Source organism: Ceratina calcarata, unplaced genomic scaffold (assembly GCF_001652005.2).
Source record: "Ceratina calcarata isolate Rehan_Ccalc_2016 unplaced genomic scaffold, ASM165200v1 scaffold35, whole genome shotgun sequence".
Taxonomy (NCBI): Eukaryota; Metazoa; Arthropoda; class Insecta; order Hymenoptera; family Apidae; genus Ceratina; species Ceratina calcarata.
This window is the reverse complement of record NW_017157933.1, coordinates 644159-662021: the sequence shown is the minus strand read 5'-3', so window position 1 is coordinate 662021 and position 17863 is coordinate 644159. Positions and strand designations below refer to the sequence as shown.

Sequence of the window (17863 nt, the reverse complement as noted above, 5' to 3'; positions counted from 1 at the left end):
TTCCTGTTGTATTTTAATCTCAGTTGCTTTTTCGCTTTAAGCTTTATTTTCTTCAGTCACGAAAAATTAAAAGCAATTAATCCTTTACTTTACTGAGATATGAAAAAATAAATATGCAAAGTAAACGAGTGGGTAATAAAGAAATAATTATGAGCATTTGTATCTTTTGACTTTGGCATGCAACAAATTTTTCAAGGAATATCGCTTTTCGCCTCTAGTAAAATCCGGTCTCTCGTATCTTCTTCAAACAGTTGGTTGATCCAGAACAAACAGAATCTTTGCCTCCGAAATGTATATATATGCATATACGTTTGTTGCCATTATATCAACGGGCTATATCGCATCTCATAGAAATACAGGATTTGTATATAGTTTGCCCAATCGGATAAAATGAAATGTGGAAACGTTCGGTGCGAGATTCTGGCTTCTGGGCGGTTCAGATAAGATACCAAAGCCAGAAGATTCGGCGATAGTTTGCCAATAACAAGTGGGCGGCGCACACAATTAACGTTAGATATAGTGTTAGAAAATTATTCATCGAAAATCTGTTAATCCGGAAATTCATTATTAATTTCATAATTTTGTACAATGTAAGTATTTTCTAAGAAGAATAATGTGTAACTTCATCGAAACATTAATCTCACTTACAGTTCCTACTTAATTCTACTTTCTTTCTAGTTACTAATTTTTTTTTCTCCTTTTTCTTTTATGAAAAAATAATTCCCAGTGTTGGCACGTGAATTTATGTTCGGAAAGTCAGCATTATTTTTCCACTAACCCAATATCAGGGCTAATGGCAGAGCTAGTGGAACGTATACATAATTCGCGACCCCGGAGGCCGTTAATTAATCACGATAACTCGCCGCTAATTTGCCCAGGAGTAATCGGAATTTCGTCGTCTGCCGGCATCCCGTGCGTGTCTGACGCACGTGCACCCGGGCTTAAACATTTTACAACCACGTGTTAGAAGCACGTGTGCTGCTAACAAACCCGATCACGTGTGAACTAAAAGCAGCCTTGGTTCCTCTGTTCAAACTATGCCATAAACGCTGCTCCATTTATGAACGTCAGTTTTTAATGGTCAAGCACCATTTCCATGTGGTACTTGCTTTTTCGAATTATATGATCATAAAATAAAAATCATGAAATTATGTTAATTCTCAACAGGTTCAGACAGTCGTTCAAAGTTTATAGTCAGTAAATAAAAATTCAACTCTTATAAGAGTGGATTTGAAGTCGATGAAATTAAATTGGAACTCGATTATTTCAATTTTACCTGCGTTAGGACCGTTGTCAATTCGTTGATCGCTTATCTCGAGAAATGATTATCTTCATTTGCGTATACACTGTCTCTTGACCTCAGATTAAATTATCGAACTGTGTGTCATCGATATGATAGGAGGCAACACGTGTAACGCATTTTTCCAGTTTTTCTTATCATTCTTGCTTTTCGTCTTTACCAAAATTCCAATCCACAATGGTGCATAGAAATTCATTTCTCTATTTTTAATGGTCAATCTTCAGCAATGTTAAATGTATACTATGATACTATTAAAATCGTAACATTTGTTGGCTACGTATTATTGCATTAGAAGCATTGATAAGTGTGAAAGTGTCTCGAGGAAACTTTCCAAAACAGAACTTCCATGATATTTACATTGTAGTAATTAATTAAACTACTTCATGGAAGATTTCTGCAATTGATTTATTGTAAAAACTTACGTATTATCAATGATATTATATTTTATGATAAATTGTTTAAAAATAATAGAAATGAAGTATTGAAATTGTGAAGAATACAGAGAGATGTTATTACACGAAAGAAAGTAACACTCTGATATTCTTAAAAGGCTATTTGCAGCGTGGACGCCCATTGGTCGACCGAAGGGGACGATCACGGTGATTCACTATATTTTCGAAGATATTGCCAATTACACGCGATGTTGTTAGTCGGCGAGGGACTTCGCTGGAACCAGCTGTTCTAATCTCTTTCAACTCGCACATGAGTGACCGGAATCGCGTTAGTAGTACACTCAACGTCAGCGTGGACGTCTACCAGCTTTCCTCAGTTCTATCTTTTCCTCTCTAATTTTTCGGGTAATCAACTTTTTCGTTGAATTCGTTGATCTCGATCTTTATTAGTTTCATAAAAAGATATTGCGAATACTTAATAATATTGAATAAAAGTGTGATTGTATTACTTTGATTAATAAATTTCTAAATGGTCCACTTCCATTTTGAACGTAAAATTAATTTGGTTCTAAGACGTGGGAAAGTTAATGCACAGAGAATTAACTAATTGTCGGACATATTTTGTAAGAAGAAAAAATTATCCTTTTCTTCAATATCTTTAAGGTAAGAAATATTTTTCATTATCAATCAATAATTATTGTAATTTATTTTATACGAACAAGTGGAATATGTAGTAGAGTGCCATACATAAATAATATACATTGTTTAAATATAAATGTCTCCTGATTAATGGAACTTTATTAAGTTATATAATAGCAAGTTATATATAAGTATTTTTAAGTTATGCATTGACAATGGCCTTACATATTTCGATCTAGATTGAAACAGATATCTTATAGACAATAAAATGATTTATTTCATTTTAGAGATTTATAAATCCTGTTTTTATTTAAATTTATTACTTTGAGTACATGAAATATTTTCTATATAAATGACATTTTCAAATCATGAATATCGCTTAAGCGATTCACAATCAAAAGCTCAAGACTCTTGTCATAGATATAGTATTCATTTATTACTTTGCTTTTATGCACTCTAGTTGTTCAATGGTAATTCAGTGGAGACTAAAGAAGTGTACAATTCCTCTCTCGTATTGAATAAAACACTTTGAGCGTTTCATTTGAATATGCAATTAGAAACGCGTCGCGTCGGATAGAATAAAAATGAAACGTGGAGCCATAGGATGAGAAAGGCCGCGAGAAAGTTGTCCGCGACGAAAAATCCACTCGGCATTGGACGGCGCCGCGGTAACCTTTCGTGAGCGGCCGGGATATTTTTCTGACCCCAAACTGACAAGCTTGGCAGTACGAGATGCCGAGCACACGAGGCTCCACGATTAAAAATGTTCTCGATAAGAACTCGTGGAAAAGTTCGTGTTCCTTAACCTCCTCCTCTGCTGCATTTCTATTAAGTGGCGGCCGACACCACCACCGCCGCCGCCGCACCGCCGCGGTTCTACGAAGGAGGAACGCTGATCCAATTTACTTCTCATTCAGCGTGAGACCGGTGGCAATTTGAAAGTTCTTTCAACGTGGCCCGGCTTTCGCGTTCAATCAGCTAGCAATTTATTCTGTGTGTTTTACTCCGCTTGGTACGTCGCGCTCTTTTCGATTTGCGGATAGTTGAAAAAATGCAACAAAATTAATATAAATGGTTTCCTCATGAAAATAGAAGTCCTTTACTTATTACAGTACTTTCTATAATAATCAGAGTTTGCAAAATATTTTCAGTCAATTAATTTAATCATAAACTAGTTTTGAACGTAGAATTGTGAAATTAGAGAAATTCACGTACACGTAATGTATTAATACTCATGATAAGAATTATCATCAATGATACAATGTATTTCGTTAAACGCAAACTGGTTACATGAAGTCAATCAATCTTACTAATTACTAATAAGATAGTAGTACCTCTATTATAAATGCTGTCAACATATACTATAATATGTGTATTTTACCAAATTGGTTTATGTTCCTCATAACACCCGATGATAAAGCAAAATTTTTTCGACGATTGCTTATTGCTAACTTTCAAATTTCAAAACAAAACGACGTTGCACATGCATTAATTCAATATGTATTAATTGGTGAAAAGATAAGCATATAAAAGTTCCTCTCACGCAATAAAAACTGAAAATCCTAAAAGCGGATTCTTCAGCCTGGCTTATCGTTTCCCTGATAACGGACGGTCATCGAAAGAGATCGGCTCGACCAGTTTTATCAGGTTTTCGCGTCGAGGCTGCACGCCTGGCTAATTGCTTATACTCGAATCGTCGACCGATATAATTGCATTGCGTCGCGACGTATTTTTTATAGTTTGTGGACGCGCGTATAAATAGTACCAGCCCGATGCCGATAACCTGACCTCTCTTTCTCTCTCTTCTGCTTGTTCACATTCCAATTTCGTGACCGTAGGAAGTACTGTTGTACGTACAATAGAACTCCATTTATACGATCAGTTTGAGGGCCAAGCAGTTAATCAGGTAGTTCACAGTTCACGTAATAGGAATTTGGTAATTCATTGTTTTCGAGTTTATACTTAGAAGTATATAGATTCAATTGCGTTACCCATCAGTATTCATTCATTTAATTTTATCTTTTTCGAATCAGTAATTTTTTACAATTATTGTTCATTCTGATGCAAATCACGTCAGTAATACTAAATTTAATTAAAGTTCCACCGATCAACACATCCTATTACTCAGTCTCATTCGCCTAGAAACAATTAATCATATGACATCGCAATTCGAATCGTGGAGATTCTCTCGTTGACTCGGTCGACTGGTTCCGGTTCTCAGAGCTGCCAATGAACGGTGTCCACGTTATTAACACAATTAGAATAATCGATCGTCTGGCGGAATACGACCGACATCGTCGTGTAATGCCATTATTACGATGACAAGGCGGCAATGATGTAAGGTGATGTGCGGCAATCTAGCCAAGTGAGCGATTGGGAGAAATAGAGACAGAGATAATGGGGATAGCAGGTTTCCCAGCAGCACGAAATCAGTTCGTCTATGCAACGGGTCTGACATACCGACGACGGAGCGTCGTCGGAGGCCGCGATTATACGGTGACGATTCGCTCGCAATCAGTCGGAACTAAACACCTGAGAAATCCAACGGATCTGATTTAGAAGGAAAATGAGACGAAAATCCGTAATATTGTTCCACCGACCTGTTAACATCTACGGACCAGGAAAGCGTTGACACATTTTGATGAATCGCATAATTCGAGGTGTCCGCCTACCAACGGAGATATCATGTACGGTTTATCCGACTCTTGTCGGATATTTCGCGATGAGGCGAGGATTCGGTTCGGTTAGGGGAATGAAGAGATATTTTTAACGAGAATTTGCGCTAAATTTATACTCATGTGTATAAAGGAGGAACAATGAGTTTATGTGACTTCCTACGTCAAGCTGTAATAAAAGCATACGATGAATCCTCCTATTCTATACGTCGTAATTTTGATATGATGCCAGTGATACATGCAATAAAATTTCTCACGTGTTTTAAAGTACACGTAAAAGTGGACAGTTTAATTCTAAGGAAGTATCTTCTCTAAGAAAGTTCACATTTTTCTAGATTTCAAGATTTCCTGTAAAGCAAAACAAACGATAGCTCGTATAAACCTAATATAATAGGTCAGTTAATCGTCTCAACATCTAGAAAACTGAGAAGTATGTAGTAAAAAGATCGTAAAACCCTCCCCCTAAGCATCTGAAAATTTCTCCGACCCAGACTCGCTTTAATTAGATATTTAACGCGACGTACACCCAGTAAACCTCTTTGTTCAGAAGTATATATACCTCCTATCGTAAATCCACTCGGTATTTGCTATCTGCGAAACGGAGCATCGCATTTCTTTGGTCTGACGATCCCGGCACGTGACCATTTCCAAGTCTACGGAGTCCATGCTTCTAACAAAGTACACAATGTGTCCGGTGATAACGGCGAACAGTTATACTCGTACAGGCCTATTAATACGAATACGAATCTTGTTTTTATCGTCGCGCGTCGGTGGCAACGACGACGATGCAACGCTTCCTCTTCGAGTTATTCGCACATAAACATGAGCTTGTTATTCCGGGAATATTTTCAGTCAGATAGAAACAACACGTCATTCTCGTTGCATTCCAGATTTTGTGTTCTTGCATCGACGACTTCCGTTCTGCTTTCTCGTTTGTTAAAATTGCTTGAACAGCTTAAGCAGATGGCACGGATGCACAGTTTCCGAGTGCTCTTTGGGCCAAACATGACAGTATATGTGTTTGTCTTTACAAAAAGTACAACTTCTTATGAGAGCATTTTTACTATAACAATGTTTAAGTGATATTTCAATAAATCAAACTTGAATCAAACCTCGCTTAAATTATACACAGGTACAAAGTAACTGTGCCTTTACCTTTAATGCAATTAGATTAACACGTTCAATTGAAATAAGGTAAATAATATTTATAACAATACTTCGATGGTCTGAGAAAAGGAAGAACCTTTTCTCGAACAAAACAATTTCGAAGTCGATCGGATTTCACACGGAAGATCACGCTCTATCGTCGCTGATTTCGTCTAGCTTTGATCTTTGACTCGTTCGCGCTCTTAGATAATGCTTCGCATAGTCGATCAGCAGATACGTAGACGGAGTCGAGAAAGACCTGATAAATTCGTTTTACCTGACAGCTTTCTAGCTATCTATGATTAAAATTCTTCTTGTGTCGCACATAAATATGTAGAACCTTATTAGTATATATGTTACATTTAACAATAATAATAATGAATATATTGCACCTGTTATCAGACTTTTTAATAGGCAATAAACATTATATTGCAAATTGAAGAATGTCTTAAGAGAGTTTACATAGAAGCTTCCATGTAGCAAGGTTTAAACACATTCGCCACTTCACGTTCCTCCCTCTGTATTCAAAGAGGAAGCGACAGAAGGCTGTTTGGCGGGTTTTATCGAGATATGAGCACTGGTTGTCGCAATCGGATATGTAGATTGTTCCGCTCAGTTGGTTGGTAAACAGAATCATTATGTCATCTACAACTGGTCAGCGTGATAACGACACTGTTAGCGTGTCCCTCAGTCACGTGTCGTGTCCTGTCTAGTCCTTTCTTGGCTCACGTGTAAATTATTTTCACGCCTGTTAATCTCGGTCACCAGGTTTTCATGCGAATAAACCAGTCTTCCTTACAGCTTTGAATTTGTTTTCCTACGTGTTCGGAATATGTAAAATTAAATAACATATTGGATAACTGGAGAGTCAACTATACCTGGAGGATGGTCTGAAATTCATAGTAGAAACGGCGATTTATGATACGAAATAAAAAGAAAATAAAGAACAACGAAATTGCGTGGGAGGTTTAAATTTGAGTATGCATGCACTTAACTAATAACTGACAATTTCGGGAAAGTTAATTATGTTTTATTTAGTAATTTCATTTCTTGCCATCATATTGAAACGGGAAAGATTAATGGTTATTTGTGGCGAACTTTGGTATTGCCGATAATGCGCGGGGTACAAGAAATTATACAGAACAAAAGGTACTCAACGCGTTTCTTCTCAATATTCGGTATATGAACTGAAATCCAGGTAGTAATGCGGTAATAAATTACATGCGAACATAAATTCAGTTATTTGTTGTTGTTGATTGTTATAACTTCTCTGGTGGTTTGCTATGCGGTCGCCGGTAATTATGAGTGGCCACGAGATAGGTATAAATTATGCTACTTCGGTAATTAATGGCATATTCATTAAAGATAGCTGCAATGCTTTATCCGGAATACATTTTACTCACATCAATTTCTATCTATGGGGCTTTCATTAAAACTTTTGAAGAACGATTCGATTCTTATAGTACTTGAATTTTGAAGTAAAGAACTATAATACATTATCTCATATTCCTGTCGTTTTTATACAAAGTTCATGTAGAACAAGTTTTTCTTAATGCAATTAAGCTTGAACTCTTTAGTATCTGTATACGTCGTATACATGATAAAAATAGACTTATTATGAAGATTATATTGAATTTAGTAATTGTATTTTAATGTAATTTATCTTGTTAAATAGTTTCCCCATTTGCTTTTTCTATTCAATAGTCCATTTATCCTCAAAAGTACTGAGTACAGGCGTACGTACATATCTTAATGATAAACTTTATTGTGTTGACTGTCAAGGAGTTGAATAACAAATTACTTTCAAATTCATAATGATCAGACCCGAGAACTTCTGTTCTATGTATACTTATTTGAATGCTTGAATGCGATAGAGACAAAGTAATAAATAACTAAACGATAGTTCCGCCATTCAGGTAGGCTTGTTCATCCACACAACGCGACGTTAGCAACCGATTAAATTTAATTTGTTTAATGTTTCAAGGGAGTCAATGTGCAACATTGTTGGCCGATTGTTACGGCTTGCTTCCCACCCATTTTCCTACAGTCTGTCCGCGCTGTATCACTTTGGCCGCGATAACAGGCGAATTATCACTGTTAACCAGTTATTAGCGATTTGGTGTCGCGTCGTTGCATATCGTCTAGCCCCTATTTATTCAAACACCCCGCTCGCTGTACTGCCGTCTCTCTCTCTTTCTCTCACTCTGCCTGTTTAATTGCCGGAATTAATAAAGTATCGAGGCCGTACCGCCCCTATGAATTACATAATAAATAATTGAGTGGCTCGCGCGGGAAATTAATCGACGATGATCGCCCATTTATTTCTCATTTCCAATCATATTTTCCTACCACTTCAAATATATTCGCTATAAATGCGATAAAAATAACAATGGACAAACAGAATAGTATCATTTGTATCAGCAGAATTATTAGATAAAATGTTTTATCACGAACGTTTATTATGTCTGGCTTCACGTAATATAATTCTTTCTTTGTATGTTTTATGTCGGGATAAATAAAAAGTGTCCTCCTCTTAACAGTGGATATTAGAGAAGTTCTGGGTATTAAAGTTAAAAAAGTCTAAAAGTTATAAAAATTTTAAAGAAGTCACGAACGAATTTTAAAATCAGGTCGCATACGATGGAAGCAATATCGTAACGTTATTAAGAATGATCACTGACGTTGCAGAACTTTTCGCAGACGCAAGAAGACTTAGGCGGACAATAGGAACAATGAGGAACAATTTCGTGGCGGCCTTTCTGCCTCTCGTCCTGACATTCTCGACGAGTCAATCTTTTTGGGTTCACGGAAGCAGCAAGGATTCGTTGAAGAGAAACAGTTTACCCGACACTTTCACCGGTTCGCATCCTCGATCGACATCCACGTCAAACTACGAATGCCTCTACGTAGATCCTAGTCTACCGTCTTGCGATTACAAACTGTGAGTCAAGTTGATATCTAATGGAAATACTTCTATGGTCACATTGAAAGAAATATTTGTGATCATTAAAGTATTAATGACATATGGCACTCTTCAAATTGCTTTCTAATTTTCGACCTATTTTAGGATGTTAAATTCGGAGGAGACGACGAGTAATACAAACTTATTTAAGAGAAACGTTAATAGAAGCATCGACGTTGGAAACGTGGATGTCATAGTTTATACCATCGAGGGTTGTTTACCTTCTAGGTAATTAGCTATTTGTACAAAGAGAATTAATTAAAAGAAAGTTCTACAATCTTTTCTGTATTAAATGTATTGAAATTATAAAATAACAGTTTTCTGTATAATTTTGCCTGAATTCCCATTCCCTAATTAAACAATATCGTTATTTGTCAATACAGTTTTGACGTAATTATTATATCACAATTGAATTATTTAACAGATTACCATTTACGATGCCTTCTTGCGATGGTATTTCCCTGGACAGGATCGTGGATGTGCGGCGGCTTCGTTCGTTCTCCGTGAAAGGGGTGACAAAGCCACCGTTCGTGTTCCCTAAATTCAATTACTCCCGATGGCTGCGCATGGTGAAACAGTTGCAAAATCATGCTTCGACCAAAACTAGACATGTAAGTAATCTTGTCTATTGTACCACGTCGTTTGTACCATTCACATGTAATAGATTGATGCAAACGAAATATATTTTCTAACATTATCTTACATCTATTTTCTAAACATATTTAATTTTTCAAGACGATATTGTTCAATGTATTTCATCCTTTAACATAATCCCTTATTATATCATGTAACATTCTTGTTATCAATTGTGTTGAATATGATAGAAAAATAGATCCAATTCTAAGAAGACTTTAATTCTCAATTCGTCAGTTACAATACTTATTAATAATTATTTAACTAAGAGAATTGACTTGTTACTCAATTAAAAAAATATGTGATTGTATTAACAGCAGATCGGAAGGACCGATGAAAGTTCCTTAAGGCAATCAGTTCAGGATTTGACGGAGGAACTAATGAACGCAGCCACGACAAAGGAGACGATGCCAAACGCGATTGCGGCTAGTATGAAAACTTCGAACGGGTCGTCACCGAACAAACTCATTCCTGGCGATACCAGATCTTCGGCGTCGACCGATCAGCTTACGAGGTCACCGGAGAACGCGTGTAATGATGGAAATGGTGTGACACCGGAGTCTTCGTCAAACACAGAAATACCTCCGGTTCTGCAACGTCACAACGAATTAAATTCGGACTCGCGGTCGAATAGTGATCATTTAAAATCTAGTAGTGATGGAAGTAAAATGAACGCGCCTTCGTTGAACCCGGATATCTCGGAGATTCCAGCGGTTCAAAAGAGTCGACTTCTGAACGAACAGTCTGTAATGAAAGAAGCTCCCAACGTGCTTTCAAATTATGCCAATTCAAAGAAATCACTTCAGTTTCCAGCCAGTCTGCAAGTGGATGAAACGGACAATGGACTCGTTGACGATTTGCCACTTACGGAGATAGCCCCGGCGGCTCTCAGAAGAAGAAGAGAAATAAGGTTGCACGTTTCTGGACAGGAAATCGGCAACGAGCCGAAAGTACGCACGGTTACTGGCGAACCAATTTCGCGGTTCCACCGGAACAGAGAGACTTCGAGTTTTAATTCAAAGCAGTTCTCAGATTACGTGAAGTCTAGAAAGCAATTTAACGTTCGTGTAGGCGAAGAAGAAATGATGAATAAAAATATGCCCATGGTTAGAACACCGCTTTTCAAAACGAAATCTGATTCTAAATCTCTGAATAAAGTAAAGTATGGCGGATGGTTTGGTTCGAAACCGACGTGGCAAAAAATGAGAAAGTATCGTCGATAGGAAGACCCGTGTCGTTTTTTATTCAGAAGAGCGAGGCACCAAGTAGGAAAATTGGATGCAGAAATGAAAAAAAATTAAGACAATTCCAACAATTCCAGTAAATTAATCGACTACTCCATTAGACAATTGACAAAACGTATGTAATTTATAGGAGAAGTTCAGAGAAATTGTAAATCACCGTTTCCACGTAAGCCCCAGTGAGACGGAAAGTAATAAACGCACAGGTCCGGGAAAAGATCTTGTGGAGGAAACGTCCTCGATTCCTGTTTGAAAATTTGGAACGAAATTTGTCAGCGAGGACAAGCTGACAGATTGAAAAGTGGTAGGGTTAAAACCAGTCGTCCGAGTCACGGATACCGATGTTCGCATTTTCTTTTTTCCTATTTTCGCCCCTTCATTCTCCGTTCTCCAATCCCGTCAGGTCACGGAAAAACGTCTCGGCTCGATTCTTGTTCCCGATAAATCGTTTCAGTTTTCCCCCAACGAAAAGAACGAGAATATACAGATATTTCTCTGTCTAGCATTTCACGTCGGGATTTCGAATGGCAATTATTGGTTATTTTGGAGGGAAACTTCACATTAACATTACTTATTTTTTAATTTCTCGAAATTAGTCTATTATGAGAAGAAAATAATATAATATATGTTACAAAGATCGGCAGAACTAATTTTTACACTTAGCTGATGCCTCTTCTCTTTTTCTTTTTATTGATCTCAACAGACGATGATATTTATGTAAAATCGTGGATTTTGAGATTCTCATGCCACGATTTCACATTATCATTAGTAATAATAATGTGATACATAAGTTAAGATATTAAGCGATAACTCGTAGTAGATTTGCAGTTGTCCAACTAGGAGTATAATGTGTTTAATTATTATTAACTTAACGATCCCTGAAATGTACGAAAATTTTAGTTATGTAAATTATACAAGATTTTAAATAAAGTCTGTTACAATGCAATAAATTACATTCAATTTTGTTTATTCAGTCATATTTACCATATTTTTACAAGTACATGTCATAATTCTCAATATTATATATTTTTTGTGACTTCTCATAATTTCCCATATATATTTATGATTTGATCTCATTTTGAATCACATTCAGTAATTCCGGTTTTTCAGAAATTTTTTAGGAAGACTCTTGGACTTTCGCCGTATGCTGCGCCTTCTCAACGGTATTCGATATCGCAAACGTATTCGATTCATCCCTCTCGAGTTTGATCGTCTTGATATCAGTCGTCGGTGCCTCGACTGGTTCTTCATCAATGAATTCACCTCCACTGCTTTGAGAATTATTTTCAACAGTTCCTTTATATGTAACAAACTCAGATGTCACATTCATAATAGCTTCTGGTTTAACTTCCAGAGGAGCTGTGGATACCATTTCGATGAAAAATTCAGACTTGTTCTCAGAAAATTCTGGTTTTACATCCACAGCAACGGTTTTTACATTAACAGTAACTTCTGTCTTGTCATTCGGAGAAACTTGTGGCTTCGCGTCTGTGAAAACTTCTGAGGCAGCAGATTCTGGCTTCACGTCCTGAGGAAATTCTGGTTTTGCTCTGGTAACGATCTCTGGTTTCACATACCCAGGAACATGCGGCTTCGCGTCTCCAGAAATCTCTGGTTGTGCATCCGAGGGAAAGTCTGGTTCCCCTGCATCGGTTTCTGGCTTCACAGTCTCCGCAGAAGATCCAGTCACCGGATCTGTGGCAACTTCCGGGTTGACTTGTGTAACAAACTCTGGTTTCGCTGTGGTAGATTTGATCATATGATGAAAGATATTTATCGGACGTAAGAAATTACTAAAAAATCCGTTGCTCGAAGAATTATTTGGTTTTTCTCGTTGGAAGAATGTTTGAACACTTTGCACTATCGTCGAATTCTCCGCTTTATTGAGGAGTCCATGAATCGTGTCAAAGAATACATTCCTATTCTGTATTTCCGAATTAGTTTGATTAGAAGTATCGCTTATTGTTCCATTCGTTGCTATCTCGGAATCGTCCGATGATTCTGTGTCTGATTCTCGCTGCAGAGGCTGATCAGCAGCCTGGTGTGACTGTTTATCAACGAAAGAAGATTTGGAGGACAGAAACTTGCTCAGCACTACATGATTCCGAATAATATCCGATAAACTAGGTTTATTCTCATTGGTGATTTCAACTTGTTGCAACTGAGGTGTCTGCGTGGAACCGACACCGTTCAACGTGAAACTCGTAGAAGTTTGATGATAATCAGGATTCGTGATGACGATTTCTGGTTTGTTTTCAACATGTTGTCCAAACGATTCCACGGCGGGCTTCTTCAGTGATGGATTTTTGGTAACTTGGAAAGTGTTTGGAGGTTTTTGGTCGAATACGACCTCTTCCACGGTGATAGTTAGAGTAGGTCTCACACTGTAAACTGGTTTAGATGGCTGAATGTTATCGCGATGATTTTGGCACAATGGAATGCCAATGTCCGGTAGACAATTGTGCGCCACCAGAGTGGCAGTAACCGGAGAATTCAAGACCTTGGTAACGTAAATTTGCTGAGGCTTGGTTTCCTTTCTCGACGGCGGAACCAGGTACCTCCCTTCCTGCTTCTCTCGATCCTCGGTCAATACCGGTGTTCTTTCACTGAATTCGAACTTCTCTGCAAAGGATTCTTCAAAGCCTCGCGAAGATTGCAGGTTTTCCAAAGGTAACGAAGCAGCGATTTCCGGTGATACACTCGACTTCGACTCGTTGTCAGTCAATACTGAGGACTCGCTCCTCTCCCCGTTGTACATTTTGTCGTCGAAGTACTCGTACTCCTTTTGCAATCTCTTCAAATCCTGAAGACACGACGACACACCGTACGCTGGTTGTAGACAGACGGATTGGCGCCATCGAATCACTTCGATCATTTGCGGCTCGTCGGTTGTCTCCGGCGGGTAATGCCAGAAAATTTTATGAAAATCCAAAGCGATCGCGTTACAAATTAACGCGAGGAATGTTACGAAAGCCGTGAGCTTCATGACGGAGCTCTTTCTTCGACGATTTAGAAGAGTTCTCCTGTTCTTCGCTTTTAAACGACGCACGGTCACAAGACGTTCGGGGGTAAATGTGTTATAGACGCGACGGTCGATGCTAAACTAGTGAGTTTTCGAAGAGGGCCAGGCCATTTATAAACTAGCCACCACCTTTCTGGAAAACGGGCAGCGAGGGGTTCCATTTTCTCGAGTAACAACCGGAAGACCTTTTCGAGCTGTGATAGGTCGGGTGTACGACGATGTTTCGGGCGATTAGCAGTCACGGTGAACATACTTGAGCCGAAACCGATTCCGCTGCACTTAAGAGGGGCCACTAACGTCGCGTTAATTGCTCTTAAGGGAGGGCGGTCGTGTCTGTGTGTCCGACGTTTCCAAAGTGGACGAGTTAATTGCACGGCTGGAGCGAACGCGCGGCTAATGTGAAGCTGCATTTCTGGGATGCTTCTTTCACGATGCAACTCACTATGCACGTTTGATTGTATGCACGTACGCGCTTGTGTATATTTAATAGGCAATTGTGTACAGGTTCGGAATAGTACGTGGCGAGGATAGTTTAATCAATTAGCTCGATGTAATTAGGGTTGCGATTGCAAATGTCTGTTATATCTTAATTAGTTCGCTCCGTTCGAATTATTTTAATTTCTCTGGAGTATTGAAGTACCTGGAGACATGCAACTCTGCGCACAGCGAAGATACGATATCATATACATTCGGGGCATGCGACGATTACTTTAATATTATACTGATACAACGTGTCATTATACATACAATAACGAGTTAAAAATGAAAATAAATCGTTCCTAACAACATACATTTACATGTAATGCTAGTTCGTGTAATTGTAAGTACTATTTACGGAGCTTACCTGTCAAGTGCTTTTCCTAATCTCTGCTTGAGGAGGTGTTTAAATTCTCCCTACGCAGCCATCAATAACATGTCGTGAGTGAATCAAACCCCGAGAGTCCCGGAGGATATAAAACCAAATCAACCACACGAAGAATGGAACGGCAGCAACAGTCAACGAAAGGGGAGAAAGAAGGAAGGGAACTCGGACACACCTGAGCCGGATTCCTGCTAGGCATTAAACTCGGCCTCTTTCATGGGGTCCATGCACGGAAGGGAACGCTGAAGTGCTGAAGAGAGGGAAGAGGCCCACGGAGACGAAGAAGAAACGAGGAGGTAGATGAACAGTCATTTAAAGTCTTGTTCCCACTATACAGCAACACCAGTGAAATATTTCACCGATAGAAAATGCCGAGAGACCTGTTCCCGACTTTTTAACGACTTTTAGATATTGCGTGTCAGACAATTTTGTCAATAAATCTTTATAAATAGACTTTTATATACGTCGTTTTCAATGAATTTCGACAAGGTATTAAAATGAAAACAAGGAAAATAATATTAAAAGCGATCGATTTTAATTGCCAGCAATTGTTAGTACCTTTGTTTCATTCCCTGACCTGTTCGCCAAGTAGGATCTCACCTTTAGGCTTAGACAATGACGGTATGGCGCGGAGGCTGTGGTTACAAAGCCTCAAGCCGGGTCCACAGCCTCGCGGCGCGGTTCGCATACCACCTGACCGTGCACGATACACAGAAACCTGTCCGGCATGCACCGGGTCCCCGTACTCACGGTGCCGTACGTCTGACCAACTGGTACCAGTATCAGTACGGTACCAGTTGTCCTGCAGCTTGGCAGCTGCGCGCGCGTGCTTCACGTTCAAGGATCGCGATCGCTACTCGCCGATCCCGTGACTTCGCTAATTTTCCGGTGCTCTCTTTGGTATATTACTTGCGTCAATCCGGTTCTCAGTGTTCGCTTACTGTTACTATCTGATACGGTGTTCTCTTTACCAGTATTACCTGTTGCGTTGTTACAAAAAGTGCCATTTTAGAGATACCGACGTTCGTTCCTTCGGAGGATTAAAAACAGGTATGTGGTCAGGACGCAACGTGGAAACGTGTTGGACTTGGGAAAATATTTCTGGGTGTACAACTTTTATTGAGGTCTCTTCAGTTTAGTATTTATCGTGTTTTAAATTAGGAACCGAAGAATGTCATTTCGGAGGTACAAAGAGATTTAGGAATTCTTGATAGGATTGGGAAGATGCGCTTGGGTTAGAAGGGTTTTCTTTATGACATTACTTGTTTGGTATGTTACCTATCGCTATAATTGGAAACTTAGGTAGACGACACGAAGGGATTTTCAAGATCCCTGATAGGGTGGCTAAGATGTGTCGGGTTTCAGAAGATTTTCACATTGCATTATAATTGGGGCCTGAAGTCCCATTTTGAAGATAATGCATTTAAATATTTCTAGCGAAGCTGAGAAATTTTTAAAGGATTTTCTAGTAACACACGACTATGAATAATATATTACCTATTAAATTTTTATAGTTGGAGCGTCAAAGTCGTTTCGAGGATCCCTAGTTTTGAAATGCCTACCGCAAGGGGTACCATGCCATGCGGAACAAATAATATAGTATAGATATGTTGCGTTGAGTTTGAGAAGTGCTCGTAAGGTTGATCTTATTTCTGAATTCCGGAGGGATCAGAGGACGAGTCTTGGTGTCGGGTTCGACTGACATTTTATCTCCAGTCTCGGAACTTGAATTGACGACGGTAGGCTGCCAGGCATGGTTCGCATGCTTTGCGCGGTTTCCAGGATTTTATAGACTGAATTCCTTTTAACCAACCATTGGTTTTTGTTTAAATGTTATAAATTTCCTTAAACACCTCATATAGACTATTACTGGTCTCTCCTTAGCGCTATCTGAGATCTTTAATCAAATCCTTAAGTACGACATTATTTATTATTCCTTAAAATGTTGACAAAATATTGTACGAAATCTTGTTTTATCGATGCACATAAATGTTGATTTTATTTTGTCTCCTAACATATTTTAACGCTCAATAAGAATCGTTGCCAAGCCGCAAACAATTTACTGTTTCGAAAAAAGAAATATGCAAATTCATTAAAGAGATCACGTACGTACTCACGCTGAACAGTGCGACGTTTTGAATATCTCCAAGGTTGTATCGCTTTCTTTTTATGTCGAGTATCATAGATGAAGTCTGGGTGTGTCAAGGCATCCGTACAAGAATACTCTCAATGCAAATTCTGATACGCTTTAACTGAAAACTGTTATACTTCCATGAAATTGTTCAATTCCAGTCAACTAAATTATACTTGGAACAAGCATTCTTATCAGCAATGTGTGCCTCATCGTAAACGGATCCGCGAATATTAAACTCTGTATTAAGTTTTACCAAGTTTCAGTCGGACGAACGGTACGTCGGCGTTTCGAGCAACCTCCATAAAATATTTACGGTTTTCTCGCGGGACCGTGATGAGATCACGGTTGGACGCGTCTCGCGTTCGCGATTGCGTAACACCCTCATTGTTGAATATTAAAAATTGCTGCTGCAGCGGTTCGTTCCTTCATCGTGGCACATGCCGCACAGGTGCAAAGCTCTCGGCGCACGATTCGGAGAAGTTAGAAAGTGCGACCGCGGCGGCGGTCGCTCGTTTCTTTCCTCCTTTCCTTTATCGCGGTTCATGCGCATAATTGCGAGCGCGCCCACGCGTGTCGAGAAAACCGCCGGAATGTTTGGATAATTCGCGTTGCTCGCGTGTGCTTAATTTATGTAACATTTGCCTCGCCGCTCTGTTCAGAGCCTCGTGTGCGTGCAGGCGAGGCCGCGGACAACGGAAGCAATTTTTCTATCCTCAATGAAAGTCCGATCTCAGAGTTCTAAATACTTTTTAGATTTTTAGAATCTCAAACTTTTTTTAATAAAACACTCTTTTGTTAAATAAATTTGTATGTAAATGATATCACTTAAGGATGTATTGGCTATACAGTCAATCCCA

At 38.8% G+C, this 17863-nt stretch overlaps 1 protein-coding gene across 6 annotated transcripts in view; it reads left to right on the top strand.

Moving 5' to 3' along the window:
* The window catches only part of LOC113464374 (uncharacterized), an 18611-nt gene extending 6677 nt beyond the window's left edge, over positions 1-11934 (top strand). The window contains exons 1-5 of one of the 6 annotated variants that reach the window (XM_026813698.1): positions 1962-2097; positions 8853-9093; positions 9220-9342; positions 9539-9725; positions 10065-11934. In XM_026813698.1, the coding sequence (XP_026669499.1) occupies positions 8885-9093; positions 9220-9342; positions 9539-9725; positions 10065-10970 (1425 nt within the window). In that variant the 5' untranslated portion in view covers positions 1962-2097; positions 8853-8884 and the 3' untranslated portion in view covers positions 10971-11934. Of the gene's footprint in view, positions 1-1961; positions 2356-8840; positions 9094-9219; positions 9343-9538; positions 9726-10064 lie in introns of those variants that run through there. The other 5 variants (XM_026813696.1, XM_026813694.1, XM_026813699.1 and 2 more) reach the window with 5 other exon arrangements.
* Positions 11935-17863: the final 5929 nt, after the last annotated feature.